Below are 25,293 nucleotides of genomic sequence, written 5' to 3'. Positions count from 1 at the left end.
TTTTTTGAATACTTTTGACTTTGACATGAACTTTCGCCAAATAAATAAAACAATATACCACCAAAAAATTGTCAAACAATTATACAATAAATGGTACTAACATTGATACTTCGTTACTTCTTCGTCATAGTCGTTATAAATCGTAGAAAAGAAAAATGAGATGCTAGACCATAACATGATCGGCAATCTTTTAGACATCGAAACAAAAACAAATATTGCAATAAAACAGGTTCATCTAAAACAGTTAACTACAGCTTCTGCTTATCGTTAACATATCATTTAGAGCACCTTCCCTCCACCTTAATATTGGTAAACAGCGCACATCTCTTTCCTGTCCCGCTGAGGACCTATATTGTAGCCACATTGTCTTTGATTTATGCAAATGCCATTATGGCCAAAATCTATAATGTACTGTAACATGAGTTGTGGATACAGGAATGATATCACAAGCGCGAGAAAGAGTACAATCGCATGCTGACAACATGCCGATACCCCTTTTTTGGTACTATGAACTACTTCTACCTCGGGTATTCCTGTCCCTTAATATTTCACAGGTTCCAAGTCTTTCTTTCAATTCCATCCGTTCATCACTGCCTTTTACATTCCATCTTATTTATAATTGTTTGCTCTATCTTTCACTGCATAACACGCAATTCAACCGTTCTCTATTTAGCTTGCACTGCAACGCGGAGCTACAGAGTTCTATTTGCTATTACTGAACGGTATAGACCAAACACAGACTATTGGACTGTCTAGTAAACCATCGTCAGGATAAAATTGATAGCAGCTGTCAAATGCGCCTAATGGAACAGCAGTAACCGTGCATTGCATACATTTCTACTCGAGACCGCATAGAGGCACCTGCTCTTGTAGACAAAACACATAATTCTGTGCGATACTCTTCATAATGACAGCGAAACGTTTTTGTACACGTTAAATTCTATCTTTTGTTTTACATGCAATGAGTAGCGGAGTATTTCTTCTAATCAAAACAGCTTAGTAGTACAATCCGAATTAATAGCTAGTGAATCTAAGGATAAGTGTTTATTACTCTGTAAGCATATGAGTTGGTTAATTTGCGCAGCATAGTTTTCAATCTATCGAAGCAGATGATCAGAATGTAAATTTAACCTGTACAAATCATCTAAGCTGCTCTTAATATTATGCGTTGGTGTTATTTCGCATATTTCTTCGAGCACTTTAACTAATAGGTAATAGCTCTATGCTCGTAAAAGTATTTATTATGGTAGTATCAGCAGCGATTGCGCCCGGTTTGCAGCCGTACAACTGCGAACTAGAACATTACTACGCTGTCGTACCGATCGCGTCTCCAAAAGAAATATACAACAACAGAACACGCGAACAACAAGTAACTAATGTAATAAGCGAATCAGGTTCAAATTTGGGCTGTTTAGATATTTTTTTGGCTTTAAAGGAGAAAGAAAACTGCCATAACTGCTTTGAGAGCATGTAAACAGCTTTTCTGTTAAATTTGATCATCTTTCTGCCTAACACGTTTTACTTAAACAGGTTTAAAATCTAACGATTTCAAATCCATGGAGTCAAACAAATCATTGGCGTACTCGTACGCCAGATTGTCTTTTTTTGCATCTTTAATTTCAACCGTAAGCCTTAATAGATCTTCAATCACCCATGATCTGCCATGCTTTATCAATGCATCAGTGTATATATCGGCTGCCGCATCTATTTCCGACCGCAAGTGCTTAATAAACCCTTTAGTAGCCAAATATCGCCAATCTTTTTTACACTTGTCGAGGAACAGCTCAGATCTATCCAAATCCCCTGTGAAGAGGAATGCGTATGCAACAAGCAGGTTATAAACATTTTGAAACTCGTTGGCATCGCCTATTCTAGCGAGTATTTTCAGAGCATCCACGTAATATTCATAGTAAATTAAGAGAGTGGCGTATCTCACAATAACAATCGGCTCAGCCTTTATTTTCAGTGCCTTCAGATAAAATAGATTTGCCTGTTCGATGTTGTACATTTTGTGGTACTCGTAGGCAAGATAAAAATCTGGTTTGTATGAGCCTATCATCAGCTGCTTGGCCTGAGTATAACATGAAATAGCATTTTCGCATTCTTTGAGGCCTGAATATGCCAAGCCCAAGAAGAGCCATAGATTGCCAATCTGTTTGTCATACTTTATCGCTTCATAAAAACATTTTTTTGCCTCGCCGTGCCTTTTCCTGGATAGATGATGGTAGCCGAGGACAAGATATGAAACAGAGCACTTGGGAAAGTCCTCGATCATTTCCACGCCAAAGTTGAAAAGCAGACCGGTTATTCCCCGTTTATAATGGTCATACGCGTATGTTTCCATGAAAAACGGAGAAAATATAACTTCTTCCTTGTAATGTACGACATATGCGTACAGCTTGCTCAGCCACTCCGGTCCAGCGGTTATTAATTCATCAAACTCTTCCGAACTCACCAAATCTTCCCTTTTAAGGGCCATTAGTGCTTCAAGGTTACGGTTGTCAGAATTGATAGCTTCAACTAGCAGGTCTTTTCTTTCCGTGTGCTTCTTCACCATCGCTTCGAAGTAACACTCAATGCTCCTTTTGTCAAGTTTACCATCCACTAATGCGAAGTCCTCGTTCTTTTTATCTCTAAGGAGTGCCAAATTGAGTTTCTTCGAATCAAGAATATTTCCCAGCTTGAGATACATTGTTCGTATTACGTGATAGTTTAGGATTTCTTCGTTCTCCTCGATGAACTTCAGTGTTCTATGGTGGTAATTCAGTTCGGAGAGAGACAAACATGTGATGAGCTTATACGGGCACAGATCAAGGTTCCCGTTCTTATGTGTATGTATTATAAAATCAGATAGTGTTAGTGCTGATAGGTACAGCTTAGAGTTGTAGTAGATTGATGGTAGGGACAGAGGGTCCATGGGTAACAAAATTGATGGTACAAAATAAAAAGAAACGATTTGTGTACGAAAGTGCTTTTTCCAACAAAATAAGGAATAATGAGCATGTGAAAAGAATTTCGCTACTAATATTACAGTTTAAACACGCCAATATGGTACTCATGTAGCTAAAATCGCCAGCATATTACCAAATTTACGTGATCAATTCAAAAATGGTTAGAGCCCTGTGTATTATATGTGTGATTCTATTCTAGCAATTCATGGAGTATCATTTCATTTTTACAGTGGGTTAATATGCTCGAAGCATACATTCTCACAGTTTGTGCCTTTGTTCTCGACGTGACTCGTTGGGCATTTCCAAAATCTAAATGACCAAGTGAACGAACTTACACGCATCATCTTGGAATCCTGGATTCGATCTTTCTGTATAACAAGGAAATTTGATCGATGCGAACTTAGTGGCGGAATGGCACAGACAACAATGTGTAAAGACAGATGAACTATAAGCGGCTCTCAACGCTCTATCGTTAGTTTAGATGTATGCAGATAGGAGAGTTTGGTTAAGGTAAATTTGATGAGAATTACACGGTTTATTTATGTTTAGTAGAGCTATGCGGTTTTTGAAGGAATGATAAGCACTAACTTATTGTGGCGGATGTTAAAAACGGTGTAAATATGTGCCTGTATCCGTTGACAAGATCCAGAATAAGATTCAATAGTAGTTATCGATACCGATGCTTTCTCAAAAGAGCCTCATAGAGTGTCCTATAATCCAAGTAACAGAGTTGTATGAAATGATCCAGCGATGTAAATAGCTAAGAGCTATTACCGGAGCAGGTCCCTAAGAAGCGTATCTAACGGAATGGGCGTGCGAGATTATGTTGAATAGAATTGGTTTAAAACAAACGAATATACTTCAGAGGAAGGCTCTTACCAGTTCTTGGTACGAAATGACAGTAATCCTGGCAAAAACGGTTTATTTAACAAATGCTAAACCAAAAATAGAAAGTATTGATTGTATCAAAGCTTTATTAATACATGGCAAGATATCAGAAAATGCAACATTCTGATTAGAAGAAACCGTATTTCCTAGTGGTAGGTAGATGATACGCCCACCCACTCATCGAAAGTTAAGAAGAAAGTCTAAATCGAATGTAAAAAGCTGCGATACGAAAACTTTAAGCTGTGTATCGGAAGAATATGCATAGTACAGAAGCGCTCTATAAAGGTATTTTGCTGGTGCTGCTACTTCCTCGTATCTTTTCATTGAAAAGATATTCATCCTCTCGTACAAAACGAGCAACTCTTCACACCGACATTAAATAAATCCCCGTAAGTAACAATTTTAATGGAGAATAATTCTATAACTTTCCTGTTTTTGCATCTAATAGAACCGAGACAAAGCGGTTCTCTTTTTTGGCTCCTCTTCCTTCCTCTCTTCTTCCTCTTCTACAGCATCCTCGATAATAAACTTGCTGCCTATGAACGAGCTCGGTATTTTTTCCATCAATTTCTTGACTTCTCGTTCTCTCCTCTGCTTTTTTGTCAGGAACGGCGAATCCTCATAGAAATCTATATTCGGATCTCCCGCACCAGGCACTATCATGTGAGACAAACCGTTCCTCGTGCCAACCGCGAGAATATCCTCGTAAGGCGCAAATTCTATGCTGTTGACACCTCGATACGTTTCTTTTATGTACTCAGAACCATTCATAAACGTGGTAATTTTGTTCTTGTACGACATTGCCAGGACATTGCTGAGTGATACATTCTCAGATTTTGGAAGCTTATAAATCGGTTCCTTGAGGTTTCTGAAGTCATAGAAGTTAGTGCCTTGCAGACTTGAACACACAAAATTGTTTTTTCTCACTGCGATTGAGGAGATCTTTGAAGAATTTACGAGCAACGAGCAAAGTGGTTCTTTAGAATTGGGAGAAAACAATCTCACAACTCCTCTGGTGCCACCGACCAATACTATTCCATCATCTCTTCGCGATAGCGCACAACATGAAGGCTCTTTAACGTATAGCTTGGCCACCTCTTTCCCCATCGAGGTGTCCAAATACCGGAGAAAAGGCTGGTCAGAAAGAGTAACGAGCAGAAAATGGTATGGTAGATAAGCCATCCGCCTCACATTTCTTTCATGTGACAGATGATGCACTTCTTGTCCGTTCTTATTGTATATAAACAAGGTATCACTCGCAATAGCACAATACTGCTCGTTGTGCAGAAATATGCTCGTTTCAACGTTTCTTAGCGTTCTCTCGAAGAACACGTTGAGTGTCTTGCAGTCAAACGCTGCCACCACTGACTTACTATGCAGAATAATGTGTCTGCCATCCAAAGAATACGAGGATTTCCAATCATCCTCGTCAAGATCAAGAGAAAACGCTTTTTCTTTCACCGAGCAGGCAACATTTTTTTTTATCTGTCTTTGTGTTGGATATTGCTCACCATCCTCTAGTACTATGTAACCACGCTCTTGTGTTTGCAAGAGAGAGTTCAGTCTGTTCTCTCTCTGCGCCTCAGACGCAATTTTAAACTTGTCCTTTATTTTTTCGGTTATTCTCTGCTTTGACATGTCAAGGGGCAGACAAATTTTTATGAAAGGCCCCGATGAAGATTAAAACAAAAGAACATCCTGGAGAACATCATGTTCACAAAGTCTTAATTCAGGTAGCTGATTGTTTATAAGAATATTTATTGGATTTGATGTATCTTCTTAAACTATTGATAACGCACATTTAAGCGTGTTTGTTGATGAATATCGTGCAAACAACACGTGTTCGAGTTGTGTGCGAAGTTCTAATGCCAAATATTTTGTGTTACATGATAGCTGATATGTTTAATCAGCCATTATTTTGGAACAACCGTCAGAATGTCATCCGTGTGATATTACATAATAACTGAAGACCGCAAATGAATAATTTGTACCACAGATCGTACGGAATAGGTACTATTATGAATTCTGATACAACATCTAAAGATAATTTCATACTATACTACCAACGTATGACATAACTTGCAAAATCAAAGCCTAAAAAACTTGGAATAGATATGTTCATTTCATGGTTGTGCTGTGTATTGGCAGAGTTTAACATTACAAAAACATGGCGTGGCACACATTTGATGGCATATTCCACGAAAATGTAGATATTGCCTTTCTAGCTCTTTCTTGTCGACGGTTGAATTATATCCGTGTTAGGGAGATGAGCTTAAATTAAAATATTGGTTAAATGTACACATCAATGCTAAAATTTGGTAATATCGCACAAATAAACCACGAATAAACAGAAAGTCAGCAAAATATAGGCCAACTCATTTTTTTTGACAGATATTGGGAATGAATCATTCTTCTCGGCATTACACCACCATATTTTATATTTCGTGTGAATACCACGTACATGTAAATGCACATTTGTTCACCATGTGAATGTTTTAGATAAGTAGAATGGACACAAATAAACGTGTAATATTTACCCTTCCATGGATGACCGACAAGGCTGGCCCGTATTACCAGACTACAAGGATCTTACTCGGCCAGGGTTGCCCACAGAATTTGTGCTGTTCGGTATTAAATTCACGGTGGTTGACAACGTGCCACAACCTGAAGAGGAATATGAAGACTTGGATATAACAAAAATAAAAGAGCTAATAAACGAATCACTATCATCTTTTAAAAATCTGTTGAGGACAGGGGAGCGCTCTCATTTCGAGCGAATCAAAGCTGTGCATCTTGACATGAACAATATGATCAACAGGGCGAAGCTATGGGAGGGAAAGGTGCTGTTAAGAAAGATGAAAAATGAGAAGATTGAATGGAAGAAAAAGAAGATCGCAAAAGTTAAAAGTTTATTCTGAAGAACATGGCCTATCAGTGCGATCTTCCAACTATTCTATCCTACCGTACCGGTGCATCTAAGAAAAGTATGTGCTTTTTCGTATGTTCTCAAGATATTCGCTAACATTCTTGCGCTTGGTCTTGGAAAGAGTGTCGATAAAGTCCTTGTCGTACTTTTTATTATGAGACTCGAACGGGTAAAGGTACTCTACCGATCCTTTTCCTATGAGATATTCCTCCTTATCCACTAACGATCCCTGATTGTAAGAATTGACTATGAAAGATGGATGAACGTATGACACAGCACCGTTCAGCTGATCTATTTTTCCCTCAGTGACAAAATAATCGCACTCATCCGTTATTTCGCCACCAGCCGACAGGCACAACATCTTTAACCAATGTGCCAGAACCATTCCACCGATGCAAATCTTCAAATTCTGGAAGATCTTATTCGCCTTTGTACATCGTTTTACGTCTTCACCCATGCGATCCTTGTTCACAGTCTTATCAGCATTTCCATTTTCTTTGCCAATGACATCTTTGCTTGACGTATTCGTCAACACATCGATATTAACGTTCCTAATCTTGCAGTTTACCATCATTAAATGATACATGTACAGCTTTATGTATGGCAGAAGGTCTTTGCGTCTCAGATCTGTAAAATTGCTACTCAGCGGCACAAAGAACAAAATTTCTATTACACCGATGCGTAAGAGCAGGTGCAGTCCTTTTTTTGTGGGGTACACGCTTTTTATCAACATGTTCTCGGTTATAAAACGTTCAAATTTGGCCAATTCTGCGTTGACTGTTCCAAATAAACCTTCGTCATCGTTCATTTGCTTGTTAAAAAACTGATAGATATACAAAAATGTCAGCGTTTCGCCCAGATCTCCCACGGCATCTGAGAAACTCGCATATTTGTTGCTTATAACGTTAACATAGTCGTAGTCCAAATCGTGCATTCTATCCGCTATATCATCCCTGTTTCTTCCTTGCCACAGTTTCTTTTCCATTTCTCTCTGATTGTTCTTTTGCATCGTGGCATACAACCTTGAATTGTAAATTCTGTTAACGTCTTTTAGTGAATATGTGTTTGCATCGGAGCATGACAGCTTATAAATAGACCGCACATTCTCTGCACGTATGTTAAGATGTATTATTAGCTTTTTGAACTGATCCTCGGTAACTTTCAGCTCTTCACACGCCTTTTGTATTGAGATATGTGTCTTTGGAATTTTCAATCTGCCGCCCATTTTAAAGGGCTGCAATAAATTCGAAATACAACATCTCCGCCCAGAAAATGCCATTACCGAACAGTCCTTTAAATTGTTCTAGGCATTCTTCGGGCTTACTCATACTGTTATATCGAAATATGAAATACTGCACTTTTCAACACAGGTATCAATCAATTACTCACCAAAAAACGCAATACGTAAAGAACATATCAATTTAAGGGCGTAAGCGTAATTTCTAACTTGATGATGTGAGCAAAATATTATTTTTTTCTGGTTTTACAAACAACAATTCTTTACCGCATCGATACGTCTATTTTGGATAAAAATCAACACTTTCCTGTGTATTTTAGAATAAGCAGTTGTAAACCATTACCTTATGAAATAAAATTTAACCATGTTTTTTGTCCAATCGTACTTACTTCGTTGTATAAACATAAAAATCGAGTAATGGTCACAAACATACGCGTTTTACATGTATGGAACACTTCCTCATGCATGCTCGTCAACTATGTCGCGGATGACCACTTTTTAGAACATGTCACAAATCTTGGCTAAAAAACTTTGTCGTACCCCATACGAAGAATGGGATTGAAAAAACTGGAAATTAGGAATTTCAAATCGCATAGAGACACAAAAATACTATTTGATCGATTTACATGCATAATAGGACTGAATGGATGTGGTAAGTCCAATATATTGGACGCTTTGTGCTTTGTGCTCATGTATCCCGAGGAGTACATGAGAGTTTCTTCTTTGGAGGAGCTTAAACTTGATTTTCACGGTGATACCAGTGTTTTTGTGGAGATAGGTACACGTGATGGCACAAATGTTAGACTGCACAGGTGTATTCTTTCGCTGGAGCAGCAGAATAGGGAGAGTTACCAGGTAAACGATGTTTTTGTTGGAAGAAAGGAGTATATGGAGTGTGTGGCAGGATTGCATGTTGGCAGATGCATCATACTGCAAAATAACATTGAAAGAATCGTAAGTGTAAAACCTTTAGAGCTAGCAAAATTGCTAGAAGACGTAAGTGGATCAGCACAGTTCAGAGAAATTTATGAAAAAATGAGCGAGGAGATAAAGAAATGTACAAATGAGTGCAAAACATTTTTTAAGAAAATAAAGATAAGGTTGCAAAACAAGAAAGAGGTTGAAATGGGCAGGGAAAAGAAAAGGATGCTTGACGAATGCCTTGCAGAGAGAAACAGACTGTCAAGGGAAATCTGCATTTCGAAGATCAAGGAAAGAGAAACTGCTATATCACAGAATGAAAAAGACATGGTTGCGTTGCAAAACCGATTGGACATTCTCAAGGAGGAGGCAAGGAATAACGAAAGGGAACTAAATGTGCTGAGAAGTACGATCAGAGAGCAGCAGTTACTGTACATAGATGCGAAAAATGAGTACAAATCCGTTTTGTATCTCGACAATGGAAATTTAGAAGAAATCAAAAGACAAAAAGAAAGAGAAAAAGCGAAAATCGAAGATGAAATAAGGAAAATAGAAATGGAAATAGAAAGTGACAAAAACGCGGAAATTATAGAGAGAGTAAACCAAATTAGAGAGGATTACAACATTTTACTGTACGAGTTTAACAAGGAGAATGGAGAACTAATAAGAGAGGAGAGAGATGTCCGTAAATTGGTGGAGAAGGTTAGTGCTAATACGGAAGAAATCGAGAAGAGCGAGAAAAGAATTGAGAAGAACAAATTACTAATAAGAAGCAAGAGCAAAAGGATAGATGAACTTAAACAAAAGGTGGACGAGAACACATCAAATGACTTAATGCGGTTAAAGAATAGAGAAATAGAGATAAATGAAATTTTGGGTCAGTTTTTGCGGTACAAGTCTTTTGTCAAAATAGAAGAAAACAAGGATCAGATCATTAAAACACTCAAAGCACTGTTTCCGGGCGTAAGGGGAAAGCTGAAGGACCTTCTGAATGTTAGTCAGAGCAGGTATATCGTGCCTATTGAGGTTCTCTTAGGACATAATTCACAGGTAATTGTAACAAACACGAAAGATGAAGCATTAAGATGTATAAAATACCTAGAAAGTAAAAAGTTGTGTAAATTAACTTTTTTTCCAATCGATAATATGAGACCGATAAGCAACAAGACAAGCGTAATCGACGGTTTTGTTAGGGCAATAGACTGCATATCATACAGTTCTGTGTTACAAACTATTATTGAATATGTCTTCAATGAATGCTATGTTGTTCTGGACACGGACCTAGATAGGGACAGGAACCGCAAATACGTAACTTTGGACGGTACATTGTTCCACAAGAATGCACTGATAACAGGCGGACCCGTCACTGTTACCCTGGATCACAGTATTATCACAGAGTTGAATGAAATCAGTACTAAGATAAGTGCATACGCACATTTAAACATCATTATTGAAAGGATCGAAGAGATAAAAGAAGAAATCAAGATTCTGGGCGTTGAACAGGCGACTTTGGTAAAAGCGATAAACGAACTGCAGAGTGAAAATGATGCAATAAAAAATGAGAACCCGTTTCTAAATGCCAGGCTTTCGAAAATCGATAAAAGGTTGAGTGCACAGAAGGCTAAGAAGTTCAGCAGTATTTTAAACGGATTTTCTTCTATAGAGGAGCTCGAGTCGTTTGTTAATTATGAAAAGATCAAGACGAGGGAAAACGAGAGAAAAGCCTTGATAGCCGAGTTTTCTAGAGTTCAAAAAGAATTGGAACGCGAAATTGAGGAGGCGATTGCCAAATTAAACATTAGGAACAACGAAAAGAACATTAAAAGTAACTTTGAACGGGTTAATCGGGAGTTAAAGGAGGCAAGGGCGATCTTTGAGAACAAAAGAAGTGCAAGCGATGGAGTAATCAACGAGATAAATGCCGTGAATAAGGATTTGCTGGTAAAAAAGGATGAGATCGAGAGACTAGAAAATGAAAAGGAGGAAATTTTGCAATTCGGAATTCTCGAGGAAATTGTATCTCTTGAAGATGTAGACGAGCAGGTATCTATGAATGTTAACATAAAGGAGAGCGAGGAGAGATTGAGCAGTTTGAATGCTAAAATAGATGAAATTTACGCGACATGTAATTCTGGGAATGTAGAAAATGGCAACGAGGAGAGAGAGTTAAAAAGACTACAGAAGCGGTATGAGGAGAAGAAAAAAGAATCCGTGGATCTGAGGGCGGAGCTGAGAGGAGTAAAGAAGAGCAGACTCGAGCTGTTTAACAATGGATACGGCAAGATATCAGACATTCTACACAAGATTTTCAGTTTCTTCAACCAATCAGCCCAGCTTACGTGCGCGAATAGGAGTGAGCCATACCTCGGGGAGATTAAGTATTATGTATTGAAGGATGAGTACAAGTTCTACGAAGATTTGTCGGGTGGTGAGAAATCGGTTGCTCTCTTATGTTTCATTTTGGCCATCAATAAGTATCTGAATGCACCATTCTATTTCTTTGATGAAATAGATTCTGCACTTGATAGAACACATATTGCAGGTCTTAGCGAATATTTGAGTAACAGGAATGATGGTGAGAGGGAAGATCTCTTTGAAAACGACCAATTCGTTTGTATTAGCCTGAAAAAAGAGTTTTTTAAGAATGCGGACTCGTTGATAGGAGTCTATAAATCAGACGGAACCAGCAAAATAATTGGTTATCGCTTGCACGACTGATGCAGAAATGGTGATGCCGTAGCCATGCAATCGGTCCTTTATTATGTGTGTATTAAATAAATGATTTTATTGCCGGTTGCGGTTTATCAGGACATATCGCCCGAAATGTTTCCTGAGCACAGCGTACGAACTGTTTTAAATCCGTGATACGGCCCAGAAAACCAAGCATGCATAAGCGTGGTGGTGATATGATGCAGGTGTAGAACTCACCAGAACCGCAGTTACTGAAGTATTTGCCCTCTCATATAACATTGAACGGCATATCTGCTCCAAATAACAATGATAATTGCTCTCTGATCAACATTGCTGTAAAAAACTCATCTTTTAGCGCTATATCCGCTTATAAAATCTGGATGGCAGCAAGAACTGTCCGAATACGTAAGTAGAGCCACTAATAACAGCATGTATTGGTGATCAACACACTAATATTCATGTTTAACATGGATAAAGATTCATTTCATGATGAGTATGACATTTAAAGCGATAATACGCCCTTTCTGAAAGATGCCTTTACCTTCTCATATATGCACAGGTATTGTACAAAATTGCATGTTAAATAAACTTTCATTTATCTCTGCCATGTCGTGCGCTGAGCTGCTGTAATGACAAGGTGTGTCAAATGTTAGCGGTGACCCGCCGAAAATATTTGATGCATGTGAAGTGCCTCGTTTATAGAAATGTATTTAATTAAGGGAAGTATTGGTTGATACCTTGACCGAGCACCGATAATGCTATTGATTAGAACATATGTGTAAGCTCGACACTCACAGTATCAACAAATAGCGAGATCGTACACAGCATGCATGGTATTTCTCCTAAAACACAACATCACATCCCAATCTTACTGGCTCGTCATCGGGTGCAAGTGAGAACTCTTCCATCACCACACCGTACCTGCTAATCCTATACCCGTACAAAAGATTGTCCACTCTACGTGTAAACTTTTTTATCCGTAACAGACCGTGGTAGCCGTTCTCCTTGGCATACATCGATTCTAAAGCAAGCACAACGTCAAAGTACAGGCCAACATTAACATCACATATGTAGGTTGGGGACGTGGCTAACAACACGGCATGCTTGCGAATAACCTCCCTCTTAATTTCAAAGAGCTCCTTGCAGCCGAGCACTTCGTGTGGTGCGCACAGTCCGGCAATGCATGTTCTCTCGGTTATTACAATCTCATCACCAAATTTAACATTCTGCGCGTCTGTGGAATTCTCCAGAAAATCAAACTCTGTCGTTGTCAGCCTGTTGCGCTGTGCGTACCGCCATGCGATTTCCATCGGTCTGTGCTTTTGCTCTTCGACACGGCTCACGGCGGCTGGTATGCAGAACGGTGCTGATCGAACGGTTATCCTTTTGTTGTCCACGACGGACTGCGCAACGAACAGCTTCTCAAAAATGTGATGGTTGTTTGTGGCAGGGTCTTGCTCTATCAAGATGGACGAGCCAGGATTTATGTTGAGAATGCTGTCAAGCAATGGAACACCCATGTAACTGGTCGTATACGCTGATCCGATGCCGAGAGCTCTTCGCATTTACTGGGGTGAAGAAAAGCAAATGCTATGAACAAGACGAGGGCCAGCTTGCTAAAAATATTAACGGCAATCCTAGGTAATTGAATAAGCAAACTAGCACGTACTTACTTCTTGGTATCAGATTCTGATTCATATGAGATGATGATGTTAGGTCTAGTAACACAGTGAGGAGTGCACATCTTAAGCTTTGACTTAGAGCAAGTACCAAGATAAAATGGTGCGTTTCCACTATTTAAATGATAAAGCGGTGTGTGCTAAAGTTGTTGTGAAGAGTTTGAGGATATTATGTGATATTTATACGCCATTACAGAACAGCACGGGGTACGTGCAGATAGATAGGTGTGCTAATCCATGGTGGCAGGTACTAGCAATGAGATAAAAACAATTGCAGCTATAAATTTAATGTGCTCTAGGTTTAGGAAACTGGAGTGAACAATTGCCTGTAAAGCCGTAAATTCAAAAGGTTGAGCAATGTAATTCCAGCATAGGATCATAGTACAACATAGGCTGATAGACAGCAGCTATAAATCTAAAGGAACAAGTTTAATAAAATAAGATGCGAAGGAACAGTGAACCACGAGCTAGTGGTCACATCCAGTTATAGCGGATCGAAAAGTGCATATTTCTGTTTTGTAGTGTGTGTTATGTTGGCAAATGAGGAATAAATGAATGCATTTTTTGGTAAAAAAGCAATATATGTGATAAACAGATCAAAAGTCACTCAAGAACAAATTTAGGTATCAAAAAGTCAACATCAACCTTTCACAGTAATTTTTATTTTAGATGCATATTAGCTTGGCTGGTAATTCATCCACCACTGTGTTCGTTGTTTCTCAATTAAAAATTTGTAACGCGCCTCTTTTGATTCCTACAGAGTATTAAAACGATTTTAGTGAACATGATACGTACAATGAGAGGTATTGGTACGCTGTTCTCTAAAATAATCACATATTTGGTGATTGCATGAGAATGTGTCTTCGTCTATCCTTTTAACTCGCATGTTGTCTTTGTCATCGCATTATTACAATTGTCTTAGTCAAGCAGTTCCTATGAACAAAAATAAATCCATTCAAACGAAATGATCTGCCTTATAACTTTAGCGTAACTATGCATGTACTGTTCTTTTATTTGGTAGAAAAAAGATTGGATTGTCTAATACGTATGGAACATGTACGATTGGAATCAAAAGTATTTGAAAAATAACAAAATTACGAAAAAAAAGAAAAAATGATAAGAAAACGAATTGCTATCAATATAAAAGTATTTAAGAAGAAATAAGTGCAGCCTTATGTCTGCATTTCATCTTCTATCTATTGCCTTATATTTTGTGAGCTCATTATGTGTTAACGGGTATAAAAACAGAAATGTAAAAAAAGGAAATGATGAAATATTGGATAACAGCTCTGCAGTTCCATTTTTGAATGGTAGTGATGAGCAGGCATTTGAACAACCATGCGCAAGCACGTCAGCTCAATCGGCAGGGGATGTTCCTGAATCTAAAGTAGAAGAGGTGGATGAAATAAAGGAGAAGTCAGGTCAATCACCGATTAATCAAAGTGATACAAATCTAATATGTGTGACTGATACGGAAGACAAATTAGATGATGCTAATCCATCCGTTAACAGTGGCTCTGGCACACAATACGGAGTGCAAGAACAAAATTTACAGTATAGGATGTATAACCATGGTAACACAATGCCACCATCACCATATAATAACAGTTCACAAGATGACGTAAATGTTGAAGTGTATGAAATGGTGCGAAAGCTAAATTTACCGTGTAGGATGTATAACCATGGTAACACAATGCCATCATTACCATATAATAACAGTTCACGAGATGACGTAAATATTGAAGCGCATGAAATATGTATTGACAGCCAAGTATCGCAAATGGAATCATCAGCCTGTTGACAAGAAACAGATTTAGATATTATTGACGATAAATCTATAGAAACATACTGCAGCTGCAGTTTTTGGACCTGTTTGTTCTATGCTTTGATTATTTTTCAATGTATGTGTGCAGTATTTTTAGTTGTACTTTTATACACTTATTCTAGTAATTGAAAACGTTATTCGTATGATTTCTTATTCTTTTTCGCACAGAATATTTCCTTACATTCATTGTTACGTGCATATGCTCACATTTTTTACAAGTTATCAATCATCTCAGATTATATTCTCACTTCGTTTACCGTATTTCTTTAGTACACGGCATCAACATCTCATATCACTGAAGAGCTACGAAATTTGCATTTGATGTACTGCTGTGTAAACACATTAGACTATGAATGAGGAACGATGTGCTGGTAACACTGTTCGTTCCATACATTGGTATAGAAATTATATTGAGGTTACAGAGCGTGTAAAACTGCTTTGATCGTTCTCTCCTCTTCTCACGATTGTAAAAATATCATTCATTGCACCTATGGTAAAAGAGGAGCATAAGAAGAATTAGAGATTTGATAAAATACTCATTCTAAACATGCAATAAGCGATTAATGCTGATTTAGAATGCTATTTATTGGTAATAACATGAGAAGACTATTGTGTAATAAATATACTAGAATAGGTAAGGAAAGGGATGGACATAAAAGCTCATATTATTGTAGTTCTATGTCTGCGAATGAGAAAAAAATAGTTATTGCAGCAAAATAATTGTTTATGGTTTAATGACGAAGAAATAAATTTTTAAAATAATGGATAGAACATTCATATTGGCTTGCAGTAACGCTCACAAAACAAAAAACACCGTTACTACTAATTTAGTTGGTCACAAAATTGCAATAATGCTGAAAGTTGTTCAACTGTATGGCTGACATAGTCGCATACCACACGATAAATAAATTTTACTCTGTTATAATTGTGCAAATAGAAGCAAATTATAATATTTGATACTGCTAAAATTGCTCATTTCCCATATTAGCGTTGGATGAAGCATCCTCTAAAAACAACTAATATTATGCTGTTTTGTTGAAGTACTATTGTGAATAACTGTTGTTCCCTTTCTGTTTCGTTATAGCTCGTTTAATTGATAGCTGACCTGTGCATTTGGCAATTTTTGTTCACATATGGTGAATAATAAACATGTGATAAACCTAAATTCGCTATTTCCGTTTACAAAACGAAAGAAAATATGATTACCTATTAAATGATACATTCTTCCTTTCATATGTCGTATTATGTCTCTTTACTTGTTTAAAATCTTATAGTAAGAGTTGAAGGATTATTTTCTGTTCGGTAATCATATAATTTTTGTGTTGTTTGTAAATAGTGGCTCAGAGCGTGGCAGAAAGAATGAGCTGCACAACAACTTTTGACTCTTTATGTAGTGCAAAAATGCATGGAACAAGCATTTTTTATTTTTCTCGAAGGGGGAAATAACTTTTTTCCCATAACTGACCAATCAGCTTCCAAGTTGTCTTTTTATTTTTATTAAATAATAATAATTCTTAGCTAAATATACGACCTTATGCTTATCATTGAGCTCATGATGTGATTAACATTTAATAAGCAATTTACAGCATAATATGAAGTTCAAAATGGTTAGCTCTGCTTTGCTTTTTTTCAATTTTACGCTTGCCTCCTCTCTGTCAGCAATTTTCTTTAAAAGAATATTAATTTACCAAATCAGTAATATTAAGACATTTAAATTGCTTTTTTCAATACATCAGATGGGTTTAAACATTAATAGAACTGCCATGACAAACCTGACAGGTAATGCGGAAAATGATAATTCAAACATGGGTAACTATCGTATAAACGAAAATAATGATAGAACTGATATCGATATAAGTGACAAATGGATATTAATTGTTTGTTTTGTGGGCATTTTTGGGTTTTTAGGGATCATAACATTAGCGGATTATTTAATGAATATTTGTTACAAAAAGATAGGTAGAAGGAAGAGAGAAGTTAAAACAATATTTGATTGCCAAAGCAGGGTAGAGGCAAACGGGTGTATCTAATTAAAATTCTGTTAGGGTACAGAGAGGTATTTATATACGTACAATCATGCATGGCATGTATATGAACACCGCTTTATATATGCCATTAAATAACGATTATGTAATAATATGCAGATACAGTAGTAATCCTCGCACAACAAAAGTGACATACCGTTCCTAACAAACTACTACTAATAAAATTTTTGATAATAAAAATAAATACTTTGTAATTAGTATGATAAATGTGCCCAATCACGTTATTAATTATGTCATCCATACATTATCAATACATATTTACCGTTTTATGAATCAAAAATATTGCTATCTGCTCGTGATATGCTGTTCGCAAATCACTATTTGATACTACAAGTGTTATTTTGATGCAATTTTGGTCAAGCGATCATTATATGGCGCGTTATTACCTTTTTAATGCACTAAGTACTCCATGGCCTTGATTAGAAGCAATTGATCAGTGTTTATCTCATTATCAGAGATTCATTGTAGACTTACTCCACGCACATTTAGGAAATTGAAAAAGTTCCTGCTAAATGAAATTTCGCTTGGTTGATTTTGATGCAGAAATAATAAAACATCGTTCCTTGATTAAAACTCAACTTTAACAGGTATTGATACTCAACAACAGTTAACTCATTGTACTAGAACAATGTTACGAATATTACCCGATGGAATTTTTAATAATCACCTTGAATTTCTTCGATGATAATTCTTTCAAGATCTACCAAATTTCTTGATATTTCTTTGATTCCATAAAGGCCATTCATTTCGAGATATACTAATGTATCAACATCCAACCCAATTTTGAAGTACTCATTGGTTGTCTTGTCATCTGGTTCAAGTCCACCACCCCGTGATATCCACAACTTACAGGCCAAGTGCTTAATTTCGTCTATATAATCTTCAATGTAACAAAAGTCTTTCTGTTTGGTTGTTAGTAACTTCTTTACAATCTCTCCGCGTCTATATGAGGGAAAAATATTGCTTACCAGTGCTTTTAGCATATCGTCGGAACAGGACTGTCTTTTCATTGTTGATTGAGAAACAGTACTTGTCAACTCAAGTAGGCGTTCTTTTCTTGTGTCTTCGTCCCAGTTTGCCTCTTGAGCAGCTCGCTTGAACTTGTGAACCCATTCCAATATTTGGTCTTCATCGTCGGTCATGAGATAAGGCATTGTTCTGAATATTACCCTGTTATTTCTATAAACGTTATATGTATAATTTTTTTGTGCTCTATGTCTGCTTTTACGCATTTTTCTTTTCTGAGGCTTGAAGCTCCGCTTCTTTAATCGTTCGAAACCGTAGCAGAAATATTCTATGATAACAGATTTGTTCAGATGGGGCGGATTTCGCTGGTATATTCCACTCCTTACAAGACAGATTCTGTGTTCCTCAGAACTTGATCCTTCATTTCTAGCAGAATCGCTCACTCTGTAATCAGGATAGTAAGTCATATCGCAGTATGGGCTTTAACAGCGTTTGTCACATCTATCGTTTGTTGCATACCTGATATGGAATATATGTAACACCAAACAAAATCGATTTAATTTGTGTGAGTAATAAATTCTTGATTAAATTATAATACCTTTTTACACATTTTTGCTTATTTTATTTTAATTTTGGAAACATACGGTTTACCTTCCATTAATGGTATGTTGATTCTGGCCAAATATAGGTTTGTGACAATAAATTGGAGCAAAAAGATGATTCTTGTTATTTTATTAGATGAAAACTTTTAATATAGATTGGTAGTTTTTAGTGGATAGAGAGCAAAAACATTCCAACACGCAAGTACGAAGACACAGCATCTAAATCTAATATTTAGCATGCCGTAATTTATCTAGTTTAGTTTGGTCATCTGTATTTAGTAATATATAAGGTTCAATTTATACAAATAATCATAAATGATGTACAAATATGTTGTACTTCAAATGTTTTTGCATCACATCATGAGAGCTCTTCATCATCACATACAAACATAATATCTCTTTCAAGCTCGGTTTGTTAGCAGCAGTGTATCATAATTGATCACAGATGGTGCACAGTTTCGCAACAGTCACCTATCAGACCTTATTTTTAATCAAAGTATAGCGCAAAATACGATTCGATTTAACCATATACATGGCAAACAATCTATAACAATATACCACAACCAATTCTACATTTATCATTTTACAAAATATCACATTATTTTATCATTACATGTAATTATTTTTATATATCGTTATATTCCTGATTCTTTTGTTAAATTCGGCATCGTCTGCAGAAACATCATATATCAGCCGTAAGGACATAAAATATAGTCAGTTTTATTTTTATATTGTTTTATTTAACAAGAAAGGAATTTGAACTATTCGAATATTTCATTGGTTGCGGTCATGTTCACTGTTTCCATATAATCAGTTTAGAAAATATCGTTTTATCACTCGGTACATACTAATTATAAATATTGGCCATGTGTGATATTTATAATGGAGCATAAGGAGGTAGATGATGATTTAAACGAACGGAAGCACCGTTGAATCGCAATATAAATGTCAGTAACCATGGACCATCTGCGTACTAAGGATAGCTAATCGAACTGTTGATAACAGTAACTGTTTTCTTACACGAAGTAGATCACAATGATCGTTCTACCCATTATTCGGAAACAGGAGTTAAGAAGAATCACGGGCACTATGTGATGGACAAATAATACCAAGAATTAATTTACCTATGGGCATATATTCAAGTTTATCATGCCAAATAATTTGCCTTATCCGTTAAACACTCTGTTTCACATGTTTTGCGATATTTCGTGACAAAATCTCCAAATACAAAATTTTTCAAGACCCATAATGCGAAAGAAAGGTGGTAGGAGCAAAAACATAAACGCACAAAGAACGATGATATATGCAGAACCAGGTATAAGTGAGTATGGTCAAGTCACTCGTGCACTCGGCAATGGCAGATTCGAGGTGGTAGGCACGGATTCGTCTACCCGGGTATGTAAAGTACGTGGCAGCATGTATAAGAGAGTGTGGATACAAATCAACGACATTGTTTTAGTTTCCAATAGAGAAGAGGACAACAAGGGAGATATCATGCACAAATATTTTCTCTATGAAATAAAACAGCTCAAAGATAGCAAGTTAATACCGGAAAACTTTTCGGGCGATAAAGAAAATGCGGCAGCTATTGAGTTTGCTCATATTTGATAAATTAAATGAACGTATTTGCGTTTTTTGATAAACTACTTTTTCATTTGCGTGTATTGCGCGCTCTATTTTCTGAGCTAAATTTGAAATATATTTTTGTTTGTGAAATGAGATAAAACACGGTTTTGTATTGAATATTTATTCTTTCTATCATTGTTTTCACGAAAATAATTCCGCTCACATGTCAACATTAATTAACAGGGTCTCCTTAAACAGCGAAAATAATTTTAGTGTGTTACAGCAGTGAGTAAAAATAAGATGGTGATATTTTTACCATGAATATTACACAAGCACCGTTGCACGTTGTATACAGGGAACCCTGAAACTTGCGTATTATGGAAATGGTTGAAGGAGCTAAAAATTCATAAATTTTCAAATCTGATTTATTTTTTAAGTCATGAAGAAACGATTTTGCCCAAGAAAAAGCATATAACACTAACTACTATGAGCAAAAGAACAACAACGATACCGGTTTTGGCTCGCTTCATTCTTATATTGTGCTTAACAGTACTTATGAATCTGCTATTTAAAAATATGATAAATGGCTCCAATCTTTCGCCTTCCTTGAGATTTTCCATATCTTTGCGGTTCTTTATATAGTCAACCATGTCGTCGACCTGTATCGTCAAAATATCATTTTGCATGAGAACTCCCTTCTGCTGCATCTTTTCATTTTTCATTTTTGGAATGGGAATTTCCGTTTTCTTAGTTTCTTCCGGTTTTTCTTCAACAGGTTCGGCATTTTTAACTGATGTTTTAGAGCCAACAGAACTCTTTTTACTCGACTCTTCCTTTGTTGGCTGGTCCTCGTTCTTTGCCTCGTCTTTTTGTGGTTCCTCGTTCTTCACCTCGTCTTTTTTCGTCTCTTCTTTCTTCTCGCTTTCCGGCATATTCTTTGCAAGCACTGATGTTTTATGAAATATTTTTTTATAACTAACGAATTAACTAACCACTCCTTATTCATTAAAGGAGCAATTTGATCTTGCTGTCATTAATTTGTCAATAAAGATCTTCTGATAAGTCAGTAAAATTAAATTTAAAGTAGCTTATGAATCAAAATATACTCTTTTATTACTCTATACGGAAATGAAATGTTCAAACAGAGTATTTTCCTATTTCTGTACGATTCTTCTCCTGTTTTTGGCTGAATATGGCAACTTTTTGCTTCGGTGTTTTTGTACGCGATTAGTAATTCACAGGTCATTTAGCTTTATACAGAACAAAATATTTTTAGAAGCTTTTTTCGCTCCAGCCACGTTCTGGACAGTAACATGGAAAAAGATAATTCGTTCAAATGCTTTCATGTCCTCATAGCTGTCTTATCAATTTGCACAAATAGATGTTTTTATTCACTTCAATAGTGGTCTCCTCCTTTTTTAGTGTCCAGGAGATAAACATAGTTATAATGAATGCAAGGGCGGGATTTTATTCGTTTCTGAATTGACAAACGGCTTGTGTAAAGCATTTCGTAAAGGAGATAATGATCATTTACCTAAAAACAATAAAGCTTGGCCAATAAAAATGAGATGGATGCTACAGGTTTTACTTTATAACAGTACAAGCACAAAAAAGATGTTGCTTGCGTATTCGCATTTTATATCAAAGCGATAAGTATTTGTTACTGTAAGCAGCTCATAAACGTACAAATCATAATAATTCATCGTTTGTCCCGTAACATGTTTTATTAGAAATACTTTATTCAACTTGGAACAAGCCTTTATTTCAAAACTACCAAGTATTCCTCAATAACTTAACAAAGATTTCAAATATAGAATTCACCGCTTAGTTTAATATAATATTGTGCAGTTTGACTGTGAAATATTTCTTTATTGGTTTGATATTAGATGTTGATTTTTCCTGCGCTATTGTTCCGCTGTTAGCGTAAAAATAATTATGATACATGATCTGAACATCATGTTGAAATATGAAAATGTTGTCCAATATTGAACGGCTACACTTACCTACAAGTCGATTGTTACAATTCTGAACACCTGCCATATGTATTTTCTAACTTCATTCATATACACTAAATATATTAGCCAAAGAGTTGAGGATTATGGCAATTACAGTGTTCTGCTCGTATATAACATTGCAATTGGTTTAATTCGACCTTGTAAGTGCATACCAGTGTTGATTCTACAACGAAGAGCTTGGTCTAGAAGACTAGCATACATCGTTAATAATGAGATATCTCTACTCCTTGTATTCAAGCAATCATCCAAATAAATACATGATCTAAAGCGATGCATCACATTCTACACCGTTAGGCCAAATATTCTGGACCTATTAACAAATGACGAACTATTAATAATTCATTCGATAAAATTCATATTAGAGACTTTGACTGGTGTTTAAGGGGTAAAACCGCTCTCACACGGATTAGGAGCCAAATTATATCTCGCGAGCATGTAAACGCGTTGTATCATTATTCATAAATCTGTCAGGCCCTTCCGAATATTCATAGAGTGTGTTTCCTATGCTGGTCCTTTGTTTCAGGCAAACCTTCACAAATCCAATTTTTATCAATTTAAAGAAAATCGCGGCAATACACGATCTCTAATGCAATACACGATCTCTAATGCAATACACAATTGTTTTTTACGTCTCCCATCATTTACCCACAAATCATATTTTACATCGCACTTTCTTGGTTTTGTAAAATTTTCATATATTTCTACGGTATGCAAACATTTGTTTAACATACCATGCAGAATTGGCTCTTCATTTATTTTGTGCTACGATCGGCATGGCTAGACCTGCAAAATGAGTATTATTCACTTTTAATAACAAATTATCGGCCACAAATAATCATCACAAAGCACTCACGTATAACAGCGTGCAGTTTATTTTTGTCATCATTTCAAATGATTTCAGAGCAAAGACATGTGCAGTTCCATCTGAAATAAGTATTTTAGTGATTCTTCTTTTCTTATCCTCAGGAATGGAGTTGGCCAAAATGTAATCCGATCATTTATTGAGTTCATCATTTTTCTCTCTATCAACTTCTATGCGCCGGTATAACGGCATATTGTACACAAAATTTGCTTTGGAATAGAACCCATGCTGAAGGACCTCCAGGATCTGCTTGTGAAGAGCAAAAACATTGTGGTGATCAACCAAGACATCGAGGATGTGAAAAACAGAATAGAGGAAATTAGAAATGATAGGAAATCTGTTGAAGCGAGCATTTTATGTCAATTGAAGCAGTATGAAGACAGATTGGCAGAAATCGACAGAACGCTGCGCAATGCGCAATCAAATGTGCAATTCTCAGTCTTTATGAATGAAAAGAGCGAAATGATATACAGAATCGAAAAAGATGCCATGGCCAGTGCAGAAAATGAGGATGAGGGAGAACTGCGGGTTAAATTCAAAATATTCAAGCGATACAGTGATTTGAGTATCCATGAGGATGCGAAATACTTCTATTTTTGGTTAAAGAACAACACTATGAAAGACAGACACGCGGAACTCATAAATATAGAAAACATACCGGAAAGTAAAGGCGTATTTAGAATCAAGTCTAAGTTTAGCAGGACATTGTACAATTATTTACTAAGAAATGCCAAAAAAGAGATGAGCGATTTTAACGAAGAACTTGCAAAGTTTAATGAGTATTTTGCTGGTACACCGTTTTATAAAACGAATATTGACGAATTGAAAAAGAAGGTTTTAGTTACTGAGCTAATTAAGATTTCTAAAAGAAGTAAAAGAACAGAAATGGTGAATGTGGGCAACATTATCTCAGCAGATCTCAGGGACTTTCTCGATGTGCTCACAATAATGGAGAGCGTAATCAATATTGGGGACGAACAGGTTTTAAAGTTTACGAAACAAGCAATTGTTGATTTCTTTAGTGACAGGAGATCTGAAACCGTACAGGAAAAAATTTTGGCGTTTTCAGACGTCATATATTTTACTCAAAGGTACAAAAGAAATTTTTATGATGTCAATGAACTGAAGGAAGAGGTGTTTTTGAACATTATGAAGAGTGAGATCATCTCTTTTCAACAAACCAATTCAGAACACCTTCTGAATGATTTGAAAAGGAATATTCTTGTCTTTAACGAAGCTGTAGACGAAATTTTTCAGGGGCACTGGAATAAAACCTTGAAGGAGATTCGCAATGATAAATTATGTGGAGGTTTTATCGAATTCGTTTTGAGTTTCAATACGATATCCGAGTTTGATGCGCTCAAGTTCACAAAGATTTCAAAATTTTTGGTCAAGCAGGGCGTGAATAAACTCGAAAATCTTGACACCCTGTTTATCAGCAGAAAAAAGAATAACCTATGTATTGATGATGAAGAAGCGGATATGATACTACAAAAATTGTCTTTTAGTTAAAAAATTCTATGATAGTCTCGTTTGCCACAATATTCAACTATGAATTGCATTATCATCGGAATATTGGGAAGATTAATCTTGTTTTGCTCATTACGAATTTACACTACTAAAAATCAGTTTATAATTGGTTTTAAGGAAATGTGTGCCGTTGTAGAAATTTTTTCAAGGCATGACTTTTTTCTGAATACATGAGAAGACAACAACATTGCACCAGGATGTAACTACTTCGTATGCCACAAAAAACAATGTTAAAGACCTCGCTACTGGATATTGCGAAATGTGCACTAGCAAAAAATCTCTTAGTGTTGTTTGTCGCTTCATAGCAACCAGTTAACAGATTTTAGATATGTGTCTGTTTTAGAAGAAAATTTTAAGATATGTCACATTACTAGAGCCAAGAATACGAAGGTACTTCATTTTACTTTCTATAGCATTCATTGGGAACGATAATGAATGCTATTTCTGCCCTGTCCCGTAGGCAAACCGGCATACACCACATTTCGTACAAAGCAACCACCAATTTCTTACCCATCCTCACCACAGCTCCAAATACTTTCAACATTTCTGCCCTGTCCCGTAGGCAAACTGGCACACACCACATTTTGTA

The 25,293-nt window shown here is 36.4% G+C and overlaps 12 protein-coding genes across 12 annotated transcripts; 6 read left to right on the top strand and 6 right to left on the bottom strand.

The window, feature by feature from the left end:
• Window positions 1-1,487: 1,487 nt before the first annotated feature.
• VCUG_00681 (uncharacterized protein) lies at window positions 1,488-2,917 on the bottom strand (the record flags this gene model as incomplete). The annotated part of the gene is made up of 1 exon (XM_008075511.1): window positions 1,488-2,917. One exon carries the CDS (start codon window positions 2,915-2,917, stop codon window positions 1,523-1,525), a length of 1,395 nt encoding a protein of 464 aa, XP_008073702.1. The 3' UTR covers window positions 1,488-1,522.
• A 1,020-nt stretch (window positions 2,918-3,937) lies between these two features.
• VCUG_00680 (uncharacterized protein) lies at window positions 3,938-5,477 on the bottom strand (the record flags this gene model as incomplete). Its single annotated transcript, XM_008075510.1, has 1 exon — window positions 3,938-5,477. One exon carries the CDS (start codon window positions 5,475-5,477, stop codon window positions 4,281-4,283), a length of 1,197 nt encoding a protein of 398 aa, XP_008073701.1. The 3' UTR covers window positions 3,938-4,280.
• Window positions 5,478-6,382: 905 nt separating this feature from the next.
• Window positions 6,383-6,870, top strand: VCUG_00679 (uncharacterized protein; the record flags this gene model as incomplete). The annotated part of the gene is made up of 1 exon (XM_008075509.1): window positions 6,383-6,870. The coding sequence occupies one exon, from the start codon at window positions 6,383-6,385 to the stop codon at window positions 6,755-6,757; it is 375 nt and encodes a 124-aa protein (XP_008073700.1). The 3' UTR covers window positions 6,758-6,870.
• Window positions 6,732-8,035, bottom strand: VCUG_00678 (uncharacterized protein). The gene has a single exon (XM_008075508.1). It carries the CDS (start codon window positions 7,988-7,990, stop codon window positions 6,815-6,817), a length of 1,176 nt encoding a protein of 391 aa, XP_008073699.1. The 5' UTR covers window positions 7,991-8,035; the 3' UTR covers window positions 6,732-6,814.
• Window positions 8,036-8,554: 519 nt separating this feature from the next.
• Window positions 8,555-11,797, top strand: VCUG_00677 (uncharacterized protein; the record flags this gene model as incomplete). Its single annotated transcript, XM_008075507.1, has 1 exon — window positions 8,555-11,797. One exon carries the CDS (start codon window positions 8,555-8,557, stop codon window positions 11,639-11,641), a length of 3,087 nt encoding a protein of 1,028 aa, XP_008073698.1. The 3' UTR covers window positions 11,642-11,797.
• A 530-nt stretch (window positions 11,798-12,327) lies between these two features.
• On the bottom strand, window positions 12,328-13,179 carry VCUG_00676 (uncharacterized protein; the record flags this gene model as incomplete). Its single annotated transcript, XM_008075506.1, has 1 exon — window positions 12,328-13,179. One exon carries the CDS (start codon window positions 13,177-13,179, stop codon window positions 12,457-12,459), a length of 723 nt encoding a protein of 240 aa, XP_008073697.1. The 3' UTR covers window positions 12,328-12,456.
• Window positions 13,180-14,467: 1,288 nt separating this feature from the next.
• VCUG_00675 (uncharacterized protein) lies at window positions 14,468-15,116 on the top strand (the record flags this gene model as incomplete). Its single annotated transcript, XM_008075505.1, has 1 exon — window positions 14,468-15,116. One exon carries the CDS (start codon window positions 14,468-14,470, stop codon window positions 15,092-15,094), a length of 627 nt encoding a protein of 208 aa, XP_008073696.1. The 3' UTR covers window positions 15,095-15,116.
• Window positions 15,117-16,710: 1,594 nt separating this feature from the next.
• Window positions 16,711-17,159, top strand: VCUG_00674 (uncharacterized protein; the record flags this gene model as incomplete). Its single annotated transcript, XM_008075504.1, has 1 exon — window positions 16,711-17,159. One exon carries the CDS (start codon window positions 16,711-16,713, stop codon window positions 17,146-17,148), a length of 438 nt encoding a protein of 145 aa, XP_008073695.1. The 3' UTR covers window positions 17,149-17,159.
• Window positions 17,160-17,819: 660 nt separating this feature from the next.
• On the bottom strand, window positions 17,820-18,596 carry VCUG_00673 (uncharacterized protein; the record flags this gene model as incomplete). The annotated part of the gene is made up of 1 exon (XM_008075503.1): window positions 17,820-18,596. One exon carries the CDS (start codon window positions 18,594-18,596, stop codon window positions 17,820-17,822), a length of 777 nt encoding a protein of 258 aa, XP_008073694.1.
• Window positions 18,597-19,979: 1,383 nt separating this feature from the next.
• On the top strand, window positions 19,980-20,393 carry VCUG_00672 (translation initiation factor eIF-1A; the record flags this gene model as incomplete). The annotated part of the gene is made up of 1 exon (XM_008075502.1): window positions 19,980-20,393. One exon carries the CDS (start codon window positions 19,980-19,982, stop codon window positions 20,337-20,339), a length of 360 nt encoding a protein of 119 aa, XP_008073693.1. The 3' UTR covers window positions 20,340-20,393.
• A 324-nt stretch (window positions 20,394-20,717) lies between these two features.
• VCUG_00671 (uncharacterized protein) lies at window positions 20,718-21,284 on the bottom strand. The gene has a single exon (XM_008075501.1). It carries the CDS (start codon window positions 21,227-21,229, stop codon window positions 20,735-20,737), a length of 495 nt encoding a protein of 164 aa, XP_008073692.1. The 5' UTR covers window positions 21,230-21,284; the 3' UTR covers window positions 20,718-20,734.
• A 2,115-nt stretch (window positions 21,285-23,399) lies between these two features.
• On the top strand, window positions 23,400-24,778 carry VCUG_00670 (uncharacterized protein; the record flags this gene model as incomplete). The annotated part of the gene is made up of 1 exon (XM_008075500.1): window positions 23,400-24,778. The coding sequence occupies one exon, from the start codon at window positions 23,400-23,402 to the stop codon at window positions 24,684-24,686; it is 1,287 nt and encodes a 428-aa protein (XP_008073691.1). The 3' UTR covers window positions 24,687-24,778.
• Between the last annotated feature and the right edge of the window lie 515 nt (window positions 24,779-25,293).

The sequence above is a fragment of the Vavraia culicis genome (assembly GCF_000192795.1).
Source record: "Vavraia culicis subsp. floridensis unplaced genomic scaffold supercont1.8, whole genome shotgun sequence".
Taxonomy (NCBI): Eukaryota; Fungi; Microsporidia; family Pleistophoridae; genus Vavraia; species Vavraia culicis.
Note: the sequence above shows the minus strand (reverse complement) of the source record. Positions and strands in the feature narration are given on the sequence as shown.